This window comes from Oncorhynchus gorbuscha, linkage group LG13 (genome assembly GCF_021184085.1).
Source record: "Oncorhynchus gorbuscha isolate QuinsamMale2020 ecotype Even-year linkage group LG13, OgorEven_v1.0, whole genome shotgun sequence".
NCBI lineage: Eukaryota > Metazoa > Chordata > Actinopteri > Salmoniformes > Salmonidae > Oncorhynchus > Oncorhynchus gorbuscha.
In genome coordinates, this window is record NC_060185.1 from 77781934 (window position 1) to 77806786 (window position 24853).

Consider the following 24853-nt stretch of genomic DNA (forward strand, 5'->3'; position numbering starts at 1 on the left):
CTTTACGTCCCTCCAACAACATTCAAGACTCCCTGCTGACCTCTTCCCCCTCTACTTTTAAAGCGGTTTAGGGTTGGGTGGAGGGGTCCCCCCTGGGCCGCCTTCTGTTCTTATCGCAATCTTGCAGAAGGCGGCATGCAGGGCTCTGGCTATGTGCTGACCGACATCTCTCTCTCCAACCAGGCCACTAGGCCCTGTCAGAGCCCCACAGCCCCAACCCTACCAGAGCCCCCGGCCCCGCCAGAGTCCGTGACTAGCTGGGGTATACTTCACTACAAACCTCTGGATGGAGGCATCTTTGGACCAATCAGATCAGCTCTGGAAAAAGATTTTAAGTGAAAAGATTATTTATTTGTTTATTTTATTTCACCTTTATTTAACCAGGTAGGCCAGTTGAGAACAAGTTCTCATTTACAACTGCGACCTGGCCAAGATAAAGCAAAGCAGTGCGACACAGAGTTACACATGGGATAAAAAAAAAAAAGAGTCAATAACACAATAGAAAAATATATATACAGTGTGTGCAAATATAGTAAGATTAGGGAGGTAAGGCAATAAATAAGCAATAGTGGCGAAATAATTACAATTTAGTAATTAAACACTGGAGTGATAGATGTGCAAGTAGAGATGCAAAAGAGCAAAACAAATAACAATATGGAGATGAGGTAGTTGGGTGGGCTATTTACAGATGGGCTGTGTACAGGTGCAGTGGTCGGTAAGCTGCTCTGACAGCTGATGCTTAAAGTTAGAGGGAGATATAAGACTCCACATTCAGTGAATTCTGCAATTCATTCCAGTCATTGGCAGCAGAGAACTGGAAGGAGAGGCAGCCAAAGGAGGTGTTGGCTTTGGGGATGACCAGTGAAATATACCTGCTGGAGCGCGTGCTTCAGGTGGGTGTTGCTATGGTGACCAGTGAGCTGAGATAAGGCGTGGCTTTACCTAGCAAAGACTTCTAGATGACCTGGAGCCAGTGGGTTTGGCGACGAATATGTAGCAAGGGCCAGCCAACAAGAGCATACAGGTCACAGTGGTGGGTAGCATATGGGGCTTTGGTGACAAAACGTATGGCACTGTGATAGACTGCATCCAATTTGCTGAGAATAGTGTTGGAGGCAATTTTGTAAATGACATCGCCGAAGTCTTGGATCGGTAGGATAGTCAGTTTTACGAGGGTATGTTTGACAGCATGAGTGAAGGAGGCTTTTCAGCTAAATAGGAAGCCGATTCTACATTAAATTTTGGATTGGAGATGCTTAATGTGAGTCTGGAAGGAGAGTTAACAGTCTAACCAGACACCTAGGTATTTGTAGTTGTCTGCATATTCTAAGTCAGAACCATCCAGAATAGTGATGCTAGGCAGGCGGGTAGTGATCGGTTGAAGAGCATGCATTTAGTTTTACTAGCATTTAAGAGCAGTTGGAGGCCACGGAAGAAGTGTTGTATGGCGTTGAAGCTGGTTTGGAGTTTAGTTAACACCGTGTCAGAAGAAGGACCATATGTATACAGAATGGTGATGTCTGTGTAGAGGTGGATCAAAGAATCACCAGCAGCGACATCATTGATATATATACAGAGAAAAGAGACGGCCCGAAAACTTAACCCTGTGGTACCACCATCGAGACTGCCAGAGATACGTACAACAGGCCCTCCGATTTGACACACTGAACTCTACCTGAGAAGTAGTTGGTGAACCAGGCGAGGCAGTCATTTGAGAAACGAAGGCTATTGAATCTGCCGATAAGAATGCGGGGATTGACAGAGTCGAAAGCGATGGCCAGGTCGACGAAGACGGCTGCACAGTACAGTCTTTCATCGGTGGCTGTTATGGTATCATTTAGTACCTTGAGCGTGGCTGAGGAGCACCCATGATCAGCTCAGAAACCAGATTGCATAGTGGAGAAGGTACGGTGAGATTCGAAATGGTAGGTGATCTGTTTGTTAACCTGTTACTCCTACCCCCTACTTTTTCGAACATTCTGTTAAAAATCGCGCAACATTTCAGCCCCCTGCTACTCATGCCAGGAATATAGTATATGCATATGATTAGTATGTGTGGATAGAAAACACTCAGGCGTTTATAAAACTGGTTAAATCACAGCTGTGACTATAACAGAACGTGCGTTTCATCGAAAAGCCCAGGAAAATCTGATCACTGAAAATGCGAAAATATATCCATGCGCCACTAGAACCCATTGTTGAATGTGAACCACATTAAATGGGGCTGAGGTTGCAATACCTACAGCTTCCACACGATGTCAACAGTCTTGTCATTTGCCTACGATTTGTTTCTTGGTCAAACCGTCACAAGGTAGCGCCTTTCTTCCGGTCTCCGACCGGATATTTTGGTTGAGATTTACCCGGACATTATTTCCAGATGTACAGCTATAGAATATACATCGCCTCGTGATCAATTTGATCGCTTATTAACGTTTACTAATACCTAAAGTTGCATTACAAAAGTATTTCGAAGTGTTTTGTGAAAGTTTATCGTCAACTTTTTTAATTAAAAAAAATGACGTTACGTTATAAAACGCTATTTTTTTCCTTGATCACAGTCTTCATAGATCGATATCTAGGCTATATATGGACCGATTTAATCGAGAAAAAAAAGACCCAATAGTGATGTTTATGGGACATCTAGGAGTGCCAACAAAGAAGATGGTCAAAGGTAATGAATGTTTTATATTTTATTTGTGCGTTTTGTGTAGCGCCGACTATTCTAATTATTTGTTTACGTCCCCTGCGGGTCTTTTGGGGTGTTACATGCAGATCATAGCTTCTCATGCTTTCGCCGAAAAGCATTTTAAAAATCTGACTTGTTGCCTGGATTCACAACGAGTGTAGCTTTAATTCAGTACCCTGCATGTGTATTTTAATGAAAGTTTGAGTTTTAACGAGTGCTATTAGCATTTAGCGTTGCGCATTTGCATTTCCAGATGTCTAGATGGGACGCCTGCGTGTCGGGTAGGAGCAAGAGGTTAACTTACCTATCGAAACGCAGGGCAGGATGGATATCCGTCTGTAACAGTTTGGGTCTAGAGTGTCTCCCCCTTTGAAGAGGGGGATGACCACGGCAACTTCCAATCTTTAGGTATCTCAGACGAAACGAAAGAGGTTGAACAGGCTAGTAATAGGGGTTGCAACAATTGAGGCGGATCATTTTAGCAAGAGAGGGTCCAGATGAGGGCACAGCTGAGGGCTGAGGGGGGTCTATAACAAGCGGCAACGGTGAGACTTATTTCTGGATTTTTAAAAGTAGAAGCTCAAATTATTTGGGCACAGACCTGGATATGAGTGAACTGAAGGTTTTCTCTGCAGTAGATTGCAACTCCTCCCCCTTTGGCAGTTCAATCTTGAAGGAAAATGTTGTAGTTGGGGATGGAAATTTCAGAATTTTTGGTGGCCTTCCTAAACCAGGATTCAGACAAGGCTAGGAAATCAGGGTTGGCTGAGTGTGCTAAAGCAGTGAATAAAACAAACTTAAGGAGGAGACTGATGTTAACATGCAAGAAACTAACGCTTTTACGGTTACAGAAGTCAACTTATGGGAGTGCCTGGGGAATAGGTGTAGTACTGAGGGCTACAGGGCCTGGGTTAACCTCTACATCACCAGAGGAACAGAGGAAGAGTAGGATAAGGGTGCGGCTAAAGGCTATAAGAACTGATGTGACTGGTCAAAATACCACCTGTTTGAAAAAAGATCAGTATTGAGCTGCCTGTGTAAACACAGCCTATGGGCTTGAAGCATAGAAGCATCTACACTCTGGTCACTAGAGGGAACTAACACAACAGGGCGGGTTGTTTGTTACAGGAGAGTCAGAGAAGCCACCGACAGAGAAAAGCAACAGAGAAGGAAAGAGAGACTAAGGAACAAAGAAAAAGGTCAAGCCAAGAAACATAAGTTTCCCCTAGGTGTGGGAGTGGGCAAGGTCAAGGACGCTGTCTCTGATTGTAGAGGCCCTCCTCTTGGCCACAGAGACAAATTGTGATGTTTTAAAGCTAATTTACAGCAATTCTACACATTTTGCCATGACTTATGCCGTGTTCTTATACAATCTGAGTGACTCGAACAATATAACAAAATCAATGTTGGCCCCCATTACTGTCTATTTTTTTGGGGGGGGGGTGATTGTTAGTTCTCAAACATGACCTTATTAACAAATATATAGCTCCATTATGTTTTCTACATAAAGTACCAGTCAAAAGTTTGGACACCTACTCATTCAAGGGTTTTTCTTTATTCTTTATACAAGAGTGTGCAAAGCAGTCATCAACACAAAAGGTGGCTACTTTGAAGAATCTCAAATATATTTTGATTTGTCTAACACTTCTTTAGTTACTACATGATTCCATGTGGTATTTCAAAGTGTTGATGTCTTCACTATTATTCTACAATGTAGAAAATAGTAAAAATAAAGAGAAACCCTGGAATGAGTAGGTGTGTCAACTTTTGACTGGTACTGTAATTTCTATCTGGTTTCATTCATTGAAAAATTCTCCAGCATTTTTTGGAGTGGTGGCAACGATTTAACGATCAACTAATGAGCTAACAGTAATCAACAGCCCTATCTGATTGTGGGACACCAGGACACACACACACCGAGCTTGGTCTTAAGCAGGATTACACTGTCAGGCATTGGTGGTGGTGACTTACTTTTGTACAAAGAGCGTGTTTGACATTCTTAGCGGGCTCCAGGGTACAAACCAATACCAGATTGGTATTTTTGTTTCACACACAGGGATGGATTATTATTATAATTGAGGCTGAGAGGGAGCGTTGTGATTTGGATTGTGCTGAGTGACAGCACTACTAACATAACAGTAACTCAAAACATAGGAAAATCCATTGCAACAGTTCAATAAAATAGATTTTTAAAGGGGGCAATCTGGCATTCAAAAAACACCAAAGCTGGAGAAATGTAACCGCTCTTAAATTCAGACTGACCTATTATTAATTGACAATTCCAAACATGGACATACCAATCCCAGATTGTCTCTTTAAGGATATTGTGGGGCGGTATACAGTCCACAAAGAAAGCCTACAGGTTACTAAAGTATAGAGCATTCCCTGTTCAATGAAAGTGAAATTGTAGATTATTATGAATAACATGACGCCAGTCTACCATACTCACATCAAGTGTGTCTTCGTTGATCACCAGCATGCCCATGTTCTTGGTCAGAAGTTTGCAGGAGTGTCCTGGAGAGGGTCAAGTGAAACAAGAGATGAGCTGCAATGTCAGTTTGTGCAAATATCAAAAACATATTTTTCACGCTGTCATACATTATATTGGTAACACTTCATTTGGATAGTCTGTAGAGCATCTACAGATGGACTATATACATTATTATCAGTAACATTTCAACTAACCCTAAGACCTCACACCAACCCTAGACCTCACACCAACCCTAGACCTCACACCAACCCTAGACCTCACACCAACCCTAGACCTCACACCAACCCTAGACCTCACACCAACCCTAGACCTCACACCAACCCTAGACCTCACACCAACCCTAGACCTCACACCAACCCTAGACCTCACACTAACCCTAGACCTCACACTAACCCTAGACCTCACACTAACCCTAGACCTCACACTAACCCTAGACCTCACACTAGCCATAACCGTGACCTAAGCAAGCAGTTGTTTAGCAACAAATAGTATGACCATCTGTAGAGCATCTATAGAAGGACTAGCTGGACAATCCAAATAAAAAAGTGGCCATTCTATAATTATACATCATGATTATATTTTCAAAATCAACTTTAATACTGAATGAATGACAAACAATAGGTTATATGTACTCCCTCCTGAAATTGAGCTCTCTCTTTGCTTTCTCTTTGTTATTAGCTAAAGTCACAATGGGGTGAAAAAGACAAATTATTGGAACTTCGTTAGGTGCACAGCGACAGTCTTGAGTCCACCAGTGGAAAAACCATGAGTAATACTCGAGGTTACATGTCTGTCTCCTGGGTTAAGGGGGCAGTTACACCATTGTTTGTTCAACATGGTTCCCCTTGGAGAGGCCATTTTGGCTCCGGTCAGAGTTACTAGAGAGGTGAGAGATAGTGGCTCTCAGGGGGATAGTTGTACCCCCCCCCCCAAAAAAATGGGCCTACCTAAATCCTCAGGCTAATTCCTGAGCAATATCAGAGTGGACAATCTGTGACGTGAACACACAATCATTGTGGGCTTGGTCGAGCTTGGAATTGACTCTTGTTTCACATCTGCATGTATAAGTGTGTGTTTGGGTGTGAATGTGTAAGAGAACCACACACACACACACCAGACACGGGGGGGGTATGTTTGAGGCGTGTGCAGGTTTCACCTCCAGAGGCTCAAATCAACAACAAGCAGGGTGGAGGTCTGGACCTGGCAGATTGTTTTCTTATATGTTAAAGCACAAACTTCACAAAAATCTGCCATCGTGTGTAAAATATCTCCCGCCTCTTTACCTCTGTCAACCCCTGCAAAAGCCCCTAGCTTACTGTGTTTATCTTAAAGGATCAGTTGCCTCTGACCAAACTGCCCTTTTTATTCACCAGAGAAAGTAAATTCCTTGTTTTTTGGGGCCTGGCGGAACTAAACAACAGTGCTCTCCAAGGAGTTGGGGAATGCGAACGGCGCGACACCGTGTCACACGGTAACACCAGAGGTTTGTTAGTTGTTTGGGGGGTAAGTAATTAAAGCTGCACAATGTGGTCATAGTGGGTTCTCAAAATGGCTGCCGGGGATGTGGGTATTAGGAGGGAGGGTGGGGGTGGCACTCCGCTAAATCACTGGGCATGGTGAGGGTAGAGTGGGTTGTTAGGGTAGGCCAGTGTTTGCGTTGGCAGTTTGGAAGGCGTTTGCCCTTTCATGTCTGCCTTCCAAGAGGGGACGAAGCCCCCCTCAGCCAAGACTAACATGGTGCTGTTTGCCTGGCCGTCCTCGCTCCAGTGATGTGCTGGGAGACTGAATACACTCTGAACACACTACACCAGCGGGCAGTGTGCTTTCATGGAGTCGTAGTCCAAGTGGTCCTGCCTAAAGCATCAAGGGCAGCTTTAGAGTCAGGTCATTTCATGTGAAATCCTTGCTGATTCTGCCAGGGCAGAGACGTTCATAAGGTTTCCGAATGGTTGTTGTCACGATGTGTCATTTCCAGTGGACTGGATTACAGCTGTGACAGTTCTCTCTGCGCACTCAGCCTCTAGAGCAGCAGAGGTCAACGTCAAACAGGCTCAACCATGTTTTCAGCACCCGATGAATTTTAAAACGGGTAAACAGAGTTTTACAAGCTCGTCCCAGGGATGGCATGAGGCCATTTTCACGGCATGGGCCGCCACAGGCAGGGAGATGCTGGGAAAAGAGAACACGGAGAACGGGACAGTCTTGTTTGCCAGCCCGCATTTGGCCACGAAAGGTGTGCCACAAACCTGTGCAGCAGTTTACTTTTTTTTTCCAGGAGGAGGGAGGAAAGCGGTAAAAAACAAAGTAAATATTCAGAGGCGTTTTACAGAGCGACTCAGTCAAGCGGCGGACCTGTAAAAATACTTCCCGTGAGCTTCTAGCGCTCGCAGGCCCCCGCACAGCTGGACAGTGGGGCACAAAGGGCTGATTCAGCCCCAAGGAAGGTAGGTGGCCACAAACGGACACCTTTTATTATCTATTTTCCCGGACGCTCCTGTAATCGGGTTTGCTGTTTCGAGGCGTGCGTGTTTTTAGCAATTTTACTATTACGGCCACATCTGAGGGCTTAGCAACGCTCCTTGTGGGGGAACATGGGGAGGGAGGGTGCACATGCCCAACGTCAGCTCTCTGGTGCATTGACAGCAATGGTAATGTTGAAACCCCTGTGAATACCAGGTACATATGTGAGATGTTTTGCATGTGTGTATGCATACTTTTGTGTGTATGAGTGTGTGCACGCAATGTTATTCCTGTCAACATCAATGTGGTGTAGCAATACATCATGTGCATTTAGAAACATGTTGTGCCAACTTTTACAGAGGAAATCTTCTTGTCAATAGACCACTTTGCCCCACGGCCACTGCACTGACTGAGCTTTGCCCCACGGCCACTGCGCTGACTGAGCTTTTCTCAGTAGAGATTTTAGTTCACAACGTTAGAGAAGGATGTCATTTTGATGTTATGTTTTTTATGTTTCTGTTTGTGTAGTCTTACCGATGTTGATGGCAGTCTCCTGCTTGTCCCCGGTCAGGATCCAGATCTTGATGTCGGCCTTCATCAACGTCTCAATGGTCTCAGGCACCTTGTCCTGGAGCTTGTCCTCGATGGCTGTGGCCCCTAAGAGCTGCAGGTTCTAGAGAGGGAGAGAAACATTAGAGAATGTCTGTGGCCCCCGAGAGCTGCATGTTCTAGAGAGTGAGAGAAGCATGAGGGAACAAGGAAGAGATAATGTAACAAGAGAAGGGGCTTTACAACGTCAAGTGTCAGAAAAATTAAGGGCCGGACTGTGTCGCTCATTCACTTCCTGTTTTTTGCTCAAGTCAGCTGCTCTTGTTTTCCCACCCCTCCAAACCTGCGCCATGGATTGGGGGATTTGGGGTTAGGGTGGGGAATAGAGGGAGAATGAGACTTAGGGGCCAGTTGTAGTCGCAGCACAGTGGTTAATGTGTTTTTTTAACAGGAAGCCAGGCGGGTCTCTGGGAAGGGGCCTGGGGGGACCTGGAGGGGCCCGATGCTTTGACAGGGCCCTGGAGAGGAGAGAGGAGAGGCAGCTGTAAAGGGGAGGCCAGAGTTGGGCCGGGGGTGCAACGGTCAATCCTCCCTAAAGAGATGTGACCTAGGCCGGGCTGCAGTATATCTTTAGCCCACTACCCATATGAAACCACGCACGGGGGGAGGGATGCGTGTGTTAATTAATGTTGCGACTTCCAAGTTACATTGTCTCAACATTGATAATGTTACGGTGTTTGCTGGGAAGACACGACATGAGACCATAATGCATTAAATGACAACCAACACGTTAAGTGAATCATGGACATTGTTGATCGTTTACGTAGGTTAAATGCAATCACATGCAAGTCAAACGCAAATAGGCAATATAGCAACATGTTGACCTTCAAGAACAGATTAAAAAGCCACAGGGTTCATGGTCGAACAGTTGTTTAATTCCAGTCAACAGGGACTGCAGTACACAGGTCACTAAAAGGGGAGTCAGTGAGCTTTCGGACCAGGAATCGCTGGTCATTAATTGTGGTCATGGTCCAAGGTATTGGCCTCTGACCCTTTTTCCTAGGATTTCAATGTGTCTGCGTCACATTTGCTGTTCTTTTCATTGATCACCTGACTCAGTAATATGGGTGACTCTCCCTCTTTAATGTTCAGAAACCATATACACAAAGCATCTCAGAGTAGAGGTTCTGATCTCATTATGATCTACAAGGCAAAACTGATCCTAGATCAGAGACGCTGGGTACATACAGCCCCAGATAAAAACGACAGACCTTCAAATACTCATACTATTTGAAAAGTCCCAAAAGCGCAAAACCCGCCTCTCTGGCTGGCCCTGCAGGCAGGCTAGAGCAAACGCTGAAAGTATTTGAATGGTTTCAAACAGTAGGCCTATCTGAACCCAAGACTGCAACTAGATTTCAGTCAAGACGACTGCTGAACAAACACCAGAACATGGACTAAATAAACTAACAGTAATAAGGTGTGTATTTCATTGAAGCCCAAGTTGTAAGTCGCTCTGGATAAGAGCGTCTGCTAAATGACTTAAATGTAATGTAAATGTAGTGGCTGTTCCAGAGTAGCTTGTCAAGAGAGTTCTGCAAAGAGAAGTGATGTGGTGGTGGGCTTTTCTTTTGGTTTTCTCTTAAAAGGACATGGTGAGGTCACAGTTCCTAAACATCAGCACCACATATACATCTCAATGATCTCACCTACCTCATGAAGTATGCACTGGTTCATTTCCCTGATTGGAAAGGGATGACTAGTATAAGAAATGTGGTGGAAAATGCCAATAGCCCATGCCTCCAGGAGAAAGGACAGATTATTGGGACAAGGCCCTTCTCTCAGAGATACTGTAAATCTAGCCTCATTCAGACTGCCATCTAGTGGTCTTCTCATCCCTGCACCCCACTTTCTCAGAACTTGTGTGTTTATACTGTGATTGAGTTCATTTGTTCTGGGCAGCGCTGAAGGTCTGGCAGGCTCGTTGATCAAGGGCTCCACTGCTATGTTTGAATAGTATTTCAACACCACGTTTCACACAGAGGAACTGACTGTTGCTTTGCAGTACTGGGCCGACCCAACCTGCCCCATACATTCATTAAGCCCCATAATATATAGTGCATCGAACCATCCAAACCCATTTGGATTAAATTTCCGTGCACCATATGGCACCATATATTCCCAATATAAAGTACTACTTTCTGGTCAAACGTAGTGCACTATATAGGGAATAGGGTGCCATTTCGATTGCAACACGTATGCTTTCAGCACCGGCCTGACATTACTCAACTTGGTCTGAATTCAGGTCTGAATTCAGTTCAATTGATTTAGGTTCAGCGAACCCATGGAAAGAGGTTTAAAATGGATGCCTTGTGCGATGTTGGTGTCCTTATGGTGAACCTAGCAGGCAGGTAAGTCAATAACTAAGTCATTATCTTGTTTGCAGAGCTGATTGCTCAGCGCTGGAATCTCTTGGCTGATATGAGTTCACATAAGGTTCTGAGTGTGGGTTGGGGAAGGTGGGGTAGCGGTAGAGGTAGTGGTATTTGTAGAGGTAGTGGTATTTTTAGAGGTAGTGGTAGAGGTATTTGTAGAGTTCGTAGTAGAGGTAAAGGTAGAGGTAAAGGTAGTACTATTTGAAGAGTTTGTGGTAGAGGTAGTAACTTCAAACAGAGAAGAAATATGTCCTGTGTTTACAGGTGGTTTACAGGACTATTGAGGGGACAGGGGAAGATGGTGATTGGTGGATAGGGGTTAGTTTGTAGAGTGCTGTGGTGTGAATGCGTGTGCAAGCATGTGTGTGTGTCGGAGCATTCACAAGTGTTAATATGCGCGTGTGTGTGTGTGTGTGTGTGTGTGTGTGTGTGTGTGTGTGTGTGTGTGTGTGTGACTGACCTTCTCGATGAGCTCATAGCTCTCCTCCAGTTTGAGGGCTCGGTTCTGCAGGGCGGTGGAGGCACGGTGGAACACCTCCAACCATTGCTGATAGGTTGACTCACTAATCTCAGCCACAGCAAAGCACAGAGTACGCAGCCCTGAGACACAATGGACATACATCACCTGACGTAAACCCAGAAGGCCTACATATCCTAATAATGACACAGCGGTTGTTAACTTATGGCGATTGACATTACTCTGCATTTCCATTTATATTACACAATAAAAAATACAACTGGATTATAAACTGCAGAAACTAGAAATATGCTGATTTTATCACAGGGGATATGTTGATGTAATTCTGCCAACCTCTCACAAGGGGGTAGTATATTCATAGAGGTAAAGCAATGAAGGAAGAAAGGTTTCTGAAGTGTTTGAATAGGTCCTATGTGTGTTAGGTAGCTAAACAGGAGGAGCTGTTCCCTCACTCACCCTCTGTGGCAAACTGCTCTAGGTGTTTCAGAGTGATCTCTTTATACCTGGAGCTGTCGGCCAGACGGTCGTAGACTACCGTGTCCTGTTGAAACAGCACAGTCAGTCATCACACATACTGCCTGGACAGCCAGCAAATAACTGCCATGTAAACAATCAACCATGTAAAATCACTGGCTACCAAACACCAGTGAGCTCCAAAATAATATTGGGGCAGTGAATTTGTTGTTGTTGTTTTGCCTCTGTACTCCAGGACATGCGGAATCATGTAGTAACCAAAAAATATATTTACATTTGAGATTCTTCAAAGTAGCCACTCTTTGCCTTGATGAGAGCTTTGAACATTCTTAGCATTCTCTCAACCAGCTTCATGAGGTAGTCACCTGGAATGCTTTTCCAGTCTTGAAGGAGTTCCCACATACCCTGAGCATTTGATGGCTGCTTTTCCTTCACTCTGCGGTCCAACTCATCCCAAACCATCTCAATTGGGTTGAGGTCAGTGATTGTGGAGGCCAGGTCACCTGATGCAGCACTCCATGACTCTCGTTCTTGGTCAAATAGCCCTTACACAGCCTGGAGGTGTGTTTTGGGTCGTTGTCCTGTTGAAAAACAAATGATAGTCCCACTAAGTGTGAACCATAGGGGATGGCGTATTGCTGCAGAATGCTGTGGTAGCCATGCTGGTTAAGTGTGCCTTGTATTCTTAATAAATCAGTGATGGTGTCACCAGCAAAGCACCCCCACCGATCACACCTCCTCTTCCATGCTTCACAGTGGGAACCACACATGCAGAGTTCACCAACTCTGCATCTCAAAGACACAGCGGTTGGAACCCAAAATCTCAAATTTGGGCTTCTACCGGTCTAATGTCCATTGCTCGTGTTTCTTGGCCCAAGCAAGTCTCTTCTTATTGGTGTCCTTTAGTAGTGGTTCCTTTGCAGCAATTCAACCATTAAGGCCTGATTCACGCAGTCTCCTCTGAACAGTTGATGTTGAGATGTGTCTTACTTGAACTCTGTGAAACATTTATCTGAGCTGCAATCTGAGGATCAGTTTCATCATAGCCATTGATGGTTTTTGCGACTGCACTTCAAGAAACTTTCAAAGTTCTTGAAATTTTCCAGATTGACTGACCACGTCTTAAAGTAATAATAGACTGTTGTTTCTCTTTGCTTATTTGAGTTGTCTTGCCATAACATGGACTTGGTCTTCTACTAAATAGGGCTATCTTCTGTATACCAACCCTACCTTGTCAAAACACAACTGATTTGCTCAAACGCATTAAAGAAAGTCATTCCACAAATTCACTTTCAACAAGGCACACCTGTTAATTGAAATCCCTTCCAGGTGACTACCTCATGTAGTTGGTTGAGAGAATGCCAAGAGTGTGCATAGCTGTCAAGGAAAAGGGTGGCTACTTTGAAGAATTTAAAATATATATTTTTTTTGTTAACAACAGGATTCCTATGTTTTATTTCATAGTTTTGATGTCTTCACTATTATTCTACAATGTAGAAAATAGTCCAAATAAAGACCTTGGAATGAGTAGGTGTGTCCAAATTTTTGACTGGTACTGTATGTGTGTTCAAGTAGTCAAATGTTTAGTATTTGGTCCCATGTTCATAGCAATCAATGATTACATCAAGCTTGTTACTTTACAAACTTGTTGGATGCATTTGCTGCTTGTTTTGGATGCGTTTTTCATTATTTTGTGCCCAATAGAAATGAATGTATGAAATATTGTGTGTTATTTTGGAATAACTTTCGAAACACTTCTACATTAATGTGGATGCTACTATGATTACGGATAATCCTGAATGAATCGTTAATAATGATGAGTGATAAAGTTAGACGCACAAATACCATACCCCCATGACATGGGGGGGGTCGGGGTGTATGATCGTGCATCTGTAACTTTCCCATAGAGCCAAAACAACAAAAGGTGTGTCAATGTCTCAACACTTTTGGAGCTCACTGTATGAATACATTCATGAATATATATATATACTGTACGTCTATACCGAACACCCAATAGTGAGACAGTAATTAAACAACTGTAGTACTTTTTCTAAAGAAATTTGAAAGAGGCATTTTTTTTTTTGTGTGTGTGTGTGTGTGTGTGTGTGTGTGTGTGTGTGTGTGTGTGTGTGTGTGTGTGTGTGTGTGTGTGTGTGTGTGTGTAAATCAATAATAAAAACAGGAGAACCAGTGTAATAAATCATGTCTAATGTGTGATCTTGATATCAGATCTTTAGTCTGTTACAGGAAGAATTGTTTATGTCGGAATAGAAGCAATAAGAGAAGCGTTTGACAACAGCGCTGTGCTATGGCAATGATGGTCTGTCACGTGTTGCCATGGAGACGGGAAGAGAAAGCGAGCACGAGAGCGTGCAAGAGAGCGGACAAGAGAGAAAGAGCGAGCACTAGAGAGAGAGCATGCGCTAGAGAGAAAGAGCGAGCGCTAGAGAGAATGAGCGAGCAAAAAAGCGAGACACTCACAGCTCCTTTGCAGTAGAGGCGGATCTTGCCAGATGGAGTACGCATGATGACTGACATCCTCTTCCTAGTACTGAGAGACAGAAAATCATCACAATGTTAAAGCTACAGTACGACATAACATGATCACCTCCTGTAACTAGCAGAGTTAGAACATGACCACCTCCTGTAACTAGCAGTCAGAACATGACCACCTCCTGTAACTAGCAGAGACAGAACATGATCACCTCCTGTAACTAGCAGAGTCAGAACATGATCACCTCCTGTAACTAGCAGAGTTAGAACATGACCATCTCCTGTAACTAGCAGAGACAGAACATGACACCTCCTGTAACTAGCAGAGTCAGAACATGACCACCTTGTGTAACTAGCAGTCAGAACATGACCACCTCCTGTAACTAGCAGAGTCAGAACATGACACCTCCTGTAACTAGCAGAGTCAGAACATGACACCTCCTGTAACTAGCAGAGTCAGTTCATGACACCTCCTGTAACTAGCAGAGTCAGTTCATGACACCTCCTGGAACTAGCAGAGTCAGAACATGACACCTCCTGGAACTAGCAGAGTCAGAACACGATCACCTCGGGGTAACTAGCAGAGTCAGAACACGTTCACCTCGGGGTAACTAGCAGAGTCAGAACACGATCACCTCCTGCAACTAGCAGAGACAAAACATGACCACCTCCTGTAACTAGGAGAGACAAAACATGACCACCTCCTGTAACTAGGAGAGACAAAACATGACCACCTCCTGTAACTAGGAGAGACAAAACATGACCACCTCCTGTAACTAGGAGAGACAAAACATGACCACCTCCTGTAATTAGCAGAGGATGTTTGAATGTTTGAAGAAGTGCAATATTTACCTGGAGCTAATGCTACAGATAGCACTACTGGGTGATTTGAAAAATCATTGTCAATTGATCAATAATACTTTTAGCAAAAATTATCATCTTTAATTTTACAATCAGTAGAAACGATGAGAATAAAAAGGGTCAGAACTTTCATGAAACATCACTGTAGAACAATATATGGCAAAAAGAAATTCAAAACTGGATGGTCTCAAGAGATAGATGGGAGGGGTTGAGTGGAAGGGGTTGAGTGGAACTGAAAGGTGGGATTAAAAACAACAAGATAACTAATATAAAATATACTGTGTCTGTAAAATGTATATACGTTCAGAACTTTTGTGAAACAGTACAGTTAAAAATATATGGCAAAATAGAAACCAAACTGGATGGTCGACAGAGATAGATGGGAGGGGTTGACATTAGCTAAAGGATGGGATTAAAAACAAACAAAATATAATTATTGTAAAATACATCGTGTCCGTAAAATTGATAAAGTATGTATATAAACTGGAAGAATAAGCATAAGTGTTGTTGTCCCTTAATTTACTCCAATTATGTGAGGCGTGGTAGGGTTAGGGAAAAATAAAAGGGAAATGTATATATTTTTAAATGCTAATAATAATTTAAAAAATAACTATTATCCCCTACTGTAAACAGCAGAGAGAACATTATCCCCTACTGTAACTAGCAGAGACAGAACATTTGTGAAAGTAAAATATATCACACCTTTGTATTAAGCTAAATTCACAAAATTAAAACAAGTAAATCTAGAATATATGCCAGGGTGGTCGCATAAAAATGTGTCTACTGTAAAATGTGTGGCAAGATTGTTGCATAGCCAACATGGTGTCATAATTACCACTGTCAGCCTCCTGTATTGTAGTGGCACCTCACCACCTGCATGCCACTTTGACCGAGGCACAGTACCGGACCATGTTTAAACATCTATAACATGTGTCAAACTCATGCAGGTTTTCACTCCTCCTTTGTACTTGATTGATCAAATAAGGTCACAGATTAGTAAGGAACTCCCCTCGTGTGGTTGTCGAGGTCTTAATTGAAAGATAAAACCAAAAGCCAGCAGACACTCAGCCCTCTGTGGAATGAGTTTGACACCCCTGCTCTAAATGAAGACATCTGCAGTTCATTTAGAAGTAGAACCAACAGATTCAGGGGGAACTTTAAGAGTGGATGGAATGAAATGAATCCGTACCTGGTGAACTCTAGAACATGGAGCAGTTCATACTTCTCCTCGGCTCCAAGCTGAAAACAAAACAACAGACAGAGACGGTAAGTTAGTCGTTGCACTTTAAGTCATTTTGATCACTTTTCACTATGAAAGTAACCCAACGCTACATTTTTGACCCTTGTCTAATCTTAATTGAACTAAATTGTGCTCAGACAGCCCGCCCAGCTCAGATGTTATAAATTGTCAAGACCACCAGGTACAATTGCCGATGATTACATCTGCGTCAAGGGGCTTTCGCAGGCCTAATAAAAGTTGAGGACCTAGACAAATGTCTTGGTGATGTCGTACTCTGGAGAAAAATTTGAAGAGGGCTTAGGCTTCCGTGCCGGCCTACCTCCTCCCTAAGTGCAATCATCAGGTTAGCCAATTACAGGAAACAAAGTGCCCTTAGGTTAGAGAGGGACGCGTTCACAGACGTAAATCGCATACCCGTAATCTAATTAAGTCATTTAGAAGAGTCGTTATTTTCCATGACAGGGCCTGTGCTCTAGCTACATGAAAGGACCTGGATCCAAATAGTAGGATAATCATTTTTTCCCCCTCCAAATAAACTTTACCCAAGTTTGATAGAACTTGCCAATGCAATGGTCACAGAAGTACAAACCCCACCCATCTGTCACTCCAGGCAGGCGCAGTCAAACGCTCAAAGCAGGGCTCTATGTATTGCATTCTTTGCATTAAAGTGCATTGATTGTGTCATTTTTATGCTGATCTCACAAAATACATTTCCATGTATATAACTGTATATAGCCTCATTACTGTTATTTTATTGTTTTACTTTAGTTTATTTAGTAAATATTTTCTTGACAATTTTTCTTAACTACATTGTTGGTTAAAAGGGCTTGTAAGTAAGCATGTTACGGTACAAATTTGATTTGATTTGTAAATGGACAAAAAATAATGCATCGAAAGAAAACAAATCCTACTTGAACCCAGGTCTGCTCCACCATACATTGGTCCGACCCTCAAGTATTTCCCGTCTCTCACAAAGGATGCATCCCAAATGGCACTCATTTCCCTTTATAGTGCACTGCTTTTGACCAGAACCCATACGGGTATGGTCAAAAGCAGTGCACTATAAAGTAGATAGAGTGCCAAATGTTGAGATGAAGCCTCAAGACATTTAACCAGACAGAGGCCTCAAAGTGCCGAGTGATTTTCATAGCGACAAGCTCCTTGATGATATTTTACAGTGAGAGAGAGCACTCGTCTGAGCTCTGAGGGACAATAGAGGTGTTCTGTGTTTACACAAAAAGCACAGCGTCTGTCCCTGTGGTGGCTAAACAAAGGCTTTCATTCCCAGTGTATAGTGAAAACAAATAAGCCTAATTATTGTGTTGTATACGGGATGCCGAGCTATTTCTCCTTTGAAACATTTTGCAATGCTATATCTATCAGGGATGGGCATTTGAAATTATTTCACTATTCAAATAATATACACTATATATAAACAAAAGTATGTGGACACCCCTTCAAATTCAGCTATTTCAGCCACACCCGTTGCGTACAGGTGTATATATTTTGGGCACACAACCATGCAATCTCCATAGACAAACATTGACAGTAGAATGGTCTTACTGACCTTTAACATGGCACCGTCATAGGATGTCACCTTTCCATTAAGTCAGTTCGGCAAATTTCTGCCCCGATCAACTTTAAGTGCTGTTATTGTAATGAGGAAACGTCTAGAAGAAACAATGACTCAGCCGCGAAGTGGTAGGTCACACAAGCTCACAGAACGGGGAAGTGGTAGGTCACACAAGCTCACAGAACGGGGAAGTGGTAGGTCACACAAGCTCACAGAACGGGGAAGTGGTAGGTCACACAAGCTCACAGAACAGGGAAGTGGTAGGTCACACAAGCTCACAGAACGGGGAAGTGGTAGGTCACACAAGCTCACAGAACGGGGAAGTGGTAGGTCACACAAGCTCACAGAACGGGGAAGTGGTAGGTCACACAAGCTCACAGAACGGGGAAGTGGTAGGTCACACAAGCTCACAGAACGGGGAAGTGGTAGGTCACACAAGCTCACAAAACGGGGAAGTGGTAGGTCACACAAGCTCACAGAACGGGGAAGTGGTAGGTCACACAAGCTCACAGAACGGGGAAGTGGTAGGTCACACAAGCTCACAGAACGGGGAAGTGGTAGGTCACACAAGCTCACAGAACGGGGAAGTGGTAGGTCACACAAGCTCACAGAACGGGATCACCGAGTGCTGAAGCGCGAAGCATGTAAAAATAGTCTGTCCTCTGTTGCAAAACTCACTACAGAGTTCCAAACTGCCTCCTTTACTGTTTCAGCATGAAAAATCCCCCATGCACAAAGCAAGGTTCATACAGAACTGGTTTCTCGAGATCGTTGTGAAAGAACTTGACTGGCCTATTTATCATACCATCTGCTAGGGCCAGTCTTGACTGCATCAAATTGTTGTAAAGAAACTAGCAAGCTACAGTAGCCAGCGAGTTAGCTTAAGTAGCAAGTCTACCTATTTTGCTGCACACCCCACACTGGTCTACAACAAATCCATTTATATGACACAACAGCCTACCTGTTGGTTGATCATTGTAGCCTACTCCTCATTAAGCCAACTTAATTCCTTAATTTTAATTCCATTTTGCATTGATTAGAATCTCCCACTTTACATGGAGTGTTTGACTGTAGCGTCTCTTTGATTGGACAGTAACAACAAGGTAAACGTGTGAAACATTTTTTTTTTAAATGGGGCACAGCGTCATGAAATGGTAATGGTCTATCCTTGTAGGTTATGTAGCAATGTCACATAGAAATGTTTTGCCTTTTCATTGTTAAAACAGGCCGAACAATCAGAGCACTATTACTAGAACGCTCTGCACACAATGACCGTAGCCTTTCAGTACTGGGCAATGTTTGGCAGGCCTACCTCAAAACGTTTGCACACAAGTGGTACTGTAGATGGGTGAGTTACCACCTTACAATGTTTAGAGCTTTAAGAGCTACAGAACAGCAGTGAAAGGCACAATAGCATTGTGTTCATTTTCATTATCAGACTTTATTTTGTTAATACCATAGAAATAGAATCACTAGAATAAGAATTATATTTATATGTATTCTGCGGCATCTACTTACCGCTTGAATGATGACACTGTCTGGGGTTCTACCGGAGAACACAAAGCCCAGGTTCGCTGCTGCCCTCACCAGAGCCCCTTCGTCTGTATAACCAAAGGAGAGCCCAAGTTAGGGTTGGAGATGAGAGGTGCACCAGAACAGTAACACAAGTATCAGAGAGACATGAGATGACCAAGAGAGTTGGGGTCTAACTAAGCACTAAGAATTTCGTTCTAGACCGCAAAAATGATCATACAGTTGTTTATAAACGAGTGCTACAACCACTTTGTACATACGGAAAGTATTTAGAACGCTTCCCTTTTTCCACAGTGCTACGTGGAAAGCCTAATCCTAAAACTGATTAAATTATTTTTCCCCCTCATCAATCTACACACAAATCAGCCATAATGACATAGCAAAAACTGAATGCCAAGACTGTGCAAAGCTGTCAAGGCAAATGGTGGCTACTTTGAAGAACCTCAAATATAAAATATATTTAGATTTGTTTAACAATTATTTGGTTACTACATGATTCCATATGTGTCATTTCATAGCTTTGATGTTTTCACTATTATTCTACAATGTAGAAAATAGTAAAAAATAAAGAAAACCCTTGAAATTAGTAGGCATGTCCAAACTGCGCGTGCACACACACTATTTTATATTGTATTATACAGGGCACATTTGGAAAAGAGACTTAGGTCTCAATGTCATCCCTGTCAAAATAAAGGTTAAATAAAATAGTGACATTCTATCCATTCATCACATCTCCTCTTTTTGTTTGGATCACAAGGAAACAATGCCAGAGTGGAGAATGCACTCTTAATTATGAAAAGTGGATAGGTGCTGCAGATTCACTGAGGTAAGCGCCACTTTAAATATTTCAAATGAACAAGCTCTACTTAGAGGGGGGGGTGGGGGAGACAACCCCGGCAGATCAAATGAGGAGGATGCTTCAGAGGACCTTGTATTTCCCTGGGTCGTGTTCATCAGTGTGTAACGTTGCAACAGAACACAAAAATGAGTGGTTCTTAATGGGACCTATGGGTCAAGGTAGTGCCTAAATATTTTGGTCCGTTTTCTTCCGTTTGGTGCCTATTGAACCACTTCAAAACATCTAGCCTTGGTGCCTGTTGAACACGACCCTGCTCTCTACCACTACAAAACACCTAGCCTTGTTGGCTCAAAGCATATAAAGTCAGATTGGCCTTGTATAATATAATAGAGAATACTCAGGGTTAATGTGCATACTTTTGGATCGTTCAAATGTCTGTTCCACTCCTGCACAACGAAATTGCTGTCTTTTGTATACTGGTCACATCCCAGTGTGTGTCACTCCCATCATCAATAAGGTATTGATGTCATTAGTTGATATCAATGTGATGGTCTGCAGACCATCATATGTCTGCAGACGATACTGAGGTTTGAGGGGCTTTGCAAACAATGAGACTTAGGAACACAGGACATTGAGGCATGACAATATAAGTGGTCGCCAAGAGACAGCCATTTATTCAACGTCAACTGGAGATCCTTTGCTTCTGTATTTCTTATATTTGATTGGTAGATTGACTGACGGACGTTCGGTGACTGACCTGGCATTTCAAGCTATCATAAGGCTGTTAAAAGGCTATTAAGAGCGGTTGTAAGACTTTTACAGTGCAGTGCTGTCAGGTCAGGACTGGTGGGCCGTACCTGGTGAGGCAGCCTGGTAGACGATCGTATCGCCGGTGCGCTCGGGGACGGCCGTGTGACAGATGGCCAACATGGTCATGAAGTCCAGGATGACAGGAGCAGTGGGCTGCAGAGGGACAGGGAGGGAGGGGAAGAGAGTGAAAGAGGCAGGGAGGGAGAGTGAGGGGAACAGGGAGAATGAGAAAGGGGAGGGAGCGAGCGAGAGTGAGGATACATGAGCATGACCAATTACCACTGGAAAATGATGACAAGACACCTGCAAATAATAGCCTATATTGACCGACTGATGATGAAACTGAATAAGACACTGGAAATCTCTTGCCTATAGCTGTAATTTCTTTATGGGAATAACTCTACCCTCAAAGGACTTGTCGGTCCCAGGCAATAATGACAATTATAAACATTAAGTCCACAAGACTGCTTCGTCATATCTTCTGTTCCTTCAAGAGCATATGTAGTAGCGTACGTTGAGTTCATGAGATGTTGCACAGTGCTGTGTTAGGAGTAGGGCTGCACCCCAAATGTTCTTGTTAGTCATTTAGTAGACACTCTTATCCAGAGCGCCTTACAGTAGTGAGTGCCTATATATACATACTTTTTTCCCGTACTGGTTCCCGTGGGAATCAAACCCACAACCCTGGCGTTGCAAGCACCATGCTCTACCAACTGAGCTACACGGGACAGAGACAAATCGCACCCTATTCCTTACAAAGAGCACTACTTACAACAGGAATAGGGTGCCATTTGGTATGCAGCCAGGGTTGATGCTACTGGAGCTGGTTGATGCTACTGAGGCTCCGATCTGAGCTGAGATTGAATGAACACCAGCCCGGTGTCAGTGACCTCAGCCAAGAATGACAACAAAACCCCAAAGCAACAGCATGGATCTACAGTAGGGTGTAGTTAGTCAACAGCATGGACCTGCAGTAGGGTGTAGTTAGTCAACAGCATGGATCTGCAGTAGGGTGTAGTTAGTCAACAGCATGGATCTGCAGTAGGGTGTAGTTAGTCAACAGCATGGATCTGCAGTAGGGTGTAGTTAGTCAACAGCATGGATCTGCAGTAGGGTGTAGTTAGTCAACAGCATGGATTTATAGTAGGGTGTATTTAGTCAAAGGCATGGATCTACAGTAGGGCGTAGTTCGTCAACAGCATGGATTTATAGTAGGGTGTATTTAGTCAAAGGCATGGATCTACAGTATGGTAGAGTTAGTCAACAGCGTGGATCTGCAGTAGGTTAGGGTTAGTCAACAGCGTGGATCTGCAGTAGGGTAGGTTAGTCAACAGCATGGATCTGCAGTAGGGTGTAGTTAGTCAACAGCATGGATTTATAGTAGGGTGTATTGAGTCAAAGGCATGGATCTACAGTAGGTTAGGGTTAGTCAATAGCATGGATGTGCAGTAGGGTAGGTTAGTCAACAGCATGGATCTGCAGTAGGGTGTAGTTAGTCAACAGCATGGATTTATAGTAGGGTGTATTGAGTCAAAGGCATGGATCTACAGTAGGTTAGGGTTAGTCAATAGCATGGATCTGCAGTAGGGTGTAGTTAGTCAACAGCATGGATTTATAGTAGGGTGTATTGAGTCAAAGGCATGGATCTACAGTAGGGTGTAGTTAGTCAACAGCATGGATTTATAGTAGGGTGTATTTAGTCAAAGGCATGGATCTACAGTATGATAGAGTTAGTCAACAGCGTGAATCTGCAGTAGGTTAGGGTTAGTCAACAGCGTGGATCTGCAGTAGGTTAGGTTAGTCAACAGCGTGGATCTGCAGTAGGGTAGGTTAGTCAACAGCATGGATCTGCAGTAGGGTATGGATGGTCTTCCAGTAGAGTATACTGTACATATTCAGAATATAAACAGGTATTGGTACGGACCCTGTATATAGCTTACTACGGGTTTTCTTATTTTATATACACAGTAAATTCGGAAAGTATTCAGACCCCTCAACTTTTTCCACATTTTTTGTTATGCTACAGGCTTATTCTAAAATGAATTTAAAACATGTTTTTCAATCATCAGTCAACACACAATAATAACAAAGCAAAAACAGTTGACGCTACAAGCTTGGCACACCTTTCTTTGGGAAGTTTATCCAATTCTTCTCTGCAGATCCTCTCAAGCTCTGTCAGGTTGCTGAACATCTACTTTCAGGTCTCTCCAGAGATGTTCAATCAGGTACAAGTCCGGGTTCTAGCTGGGCAACTCAAGGACATACAGAGACTTGTCCCGAAACCACTCTTGCATTATCTTGGCTGTGTGCTTAGGGTCATTGTCCTGTTGGAAGGTGAATCTTCACCCCAGTCTGAGGTCCTGAGTGCTCTGGAGCATATTTTTTTAAAATCAAGCATCTCTCTGGACTTCGCTCCATTAATCTGTCCGTCGATCCTGACTAATCTCCCAGTCCCTGCAGCTGAAAAACATCCCCACAGCATGATGCTGCCACCATGCTTCACCGTAGGGATGGTGCCAGGTTTCCTCCAGATGTGATGTCTGGCACTCAGGCCAAAAAGTTGAAATCGTGGTTTCATCAGACCAGAGAATCTTGTTTGTCATGGTCTGAGAGTCTTATGTGCCTTTTGGCAAACTCCAAGTGGTCTGTCATGTACCTTTTACTGAGGAGTGGCTTCCGTCTGGCCATTCTACCATAAAGGACTGATTGGTGGAGTGCTGAAAAGATGGCTGTCCTTCTGGAAGGTTCTCCCATCTCCACAGAGGAACTCTGTCAGAGTGGCCATCAGGATCTTGGTCACCTCACTCCCCGTTTTGATAGCCTTCCCCAGATCTGTGCCTCGACACACTCCTGTCTCGGAGCTCTACGGACAATTCTTTCGACGTCACGTATTGTTTTTTTCTCTGACTGTCAACTGTGGGACCTTATACAGATAGGTGTGTACCTTTCCAAATCATGTCCAATCAATTGAATTTACCAAAGGTATACTCCGAGTTGTAGAAACATCTAAAGGATGATCAATGGACACAGAATGTACCATTGCAAAGGGTCTGAATACTTATGTAAATAAGGTATCGTTTTTTATTTTTCATACATTTGAAGAAAATAAAAACACTTTTTTTTTTGCTTTGTCATTATGGGCTATTGTGTGTAGAGTGATAATACATTCTATAATAAGGCTGTAAAGTAACAAAATGTGGAAAGGGGGATTTGAATACTTTCCGAATTCACTGCGTGCACACACACGTATCAAAAGTTCAGACACACCTGCTCATTCAAGGGTTTTTATAAATTTGTATTATTTTCTACATTGTAGAATTATAGCTAAGACAAAAACAATGAAATGAAACAAAATCATGTAGTATGCAAGTCTTAAAACATATCAAAATATATTTTATTTGAGATTCAACATAGCCACCATTTGCCTTGACAGCTTTGCACACTTGGCATTCTCTCAACCAGCTTCACCTGGAATGCTTCTCCAACAGTCTTGAAGGAGTATCCAAATATGCTGAGCACTTGATGGCTGCTTTTCCCTCACTCTGTGGTCCCACCTCACTCTGCGGTCCCACAAACTCTCTCAATTGGGTTGAGGTCGGGTGACTGGAGGCCAGTCCTTCACTCTCCTTCTTGGTCAAATAGCCCTTAAAACAGCCTGGAGGTGTGTTGGGTCATTGTCCTGTTGAAAAACAAATGATAGTCCCACTAAGCGCAAACCAGAGGGGATTGCGTATCGCTGCAGAATGCTGTGGTAGCCATGCTGGTTAAGTGTGCCTTGAATTCTAAATAAATCACACACCTCCTCCTCCATGCTTCACAGTGGGCACCACACATATGGAGATCATCTGTTTACCTACTCCGCGTCTCACAAAGATATGGCGGTTGAACCAAAAATTTCAAATTCGGACTCAGACCAAAGGACAGATTTCTACTGGTCTAATGTCCATTGCTCATGTTTCTAGGCCCAAGCA

The 24853-nt window shown here is 43.4% G+C and overlaps 1 protein-coding gene and 1 non-coding gene across 9 annotated transcripts in view; both read right to left on the reverse strand.

Annotated features, from left to right (window-relative positions):
* Positions 1-24853, reverse strand: part of LOC123993554 (phospholipid-transporting ATPase IA-like) — a 197570-nt gene that overhangs the window by 49637 nt on the left and 123080 nt on the right. For all 8 annotated transcript variants that reach the window (XM_046295834.1, XM_046295836.1, XM_046295831.1 and 5 more), the window contains 8 exons: positions 20930-21035; positions 19259-19341; positions 16117-16166; positions 14055-14124; positions 11556-11640; positions 11082-11221; positions 8172-8310; positions 5136-5200 (listed from right to left, as the gene is read on the reverse strand). In XM_046295834.1, the coding sequence (XP_046151790.1) occupies positions 5136-5200; positions 8172-8310; positions 11082-11221; positions 11556-11640; positions 14055-14124; positions 16117-16166; positions 19259-19341; positions 20930-21035 (738 nt within the window). The remainder of the gene's footprint in view (positions 1-5135; positions 5201-8171; positions 8311-11081; positions 11222-11555; positions 11641-14054; positions 14125-16116; positions 16167-19258; positions 19342-20929; positions 21036-24853) is intronic.
* On the reverse strand, positions 21529-21610 carry trnaa-ugc. The gene has a single exon. It is a non-coding gene; the product is annotated as a tRNA-Ala (tRNA).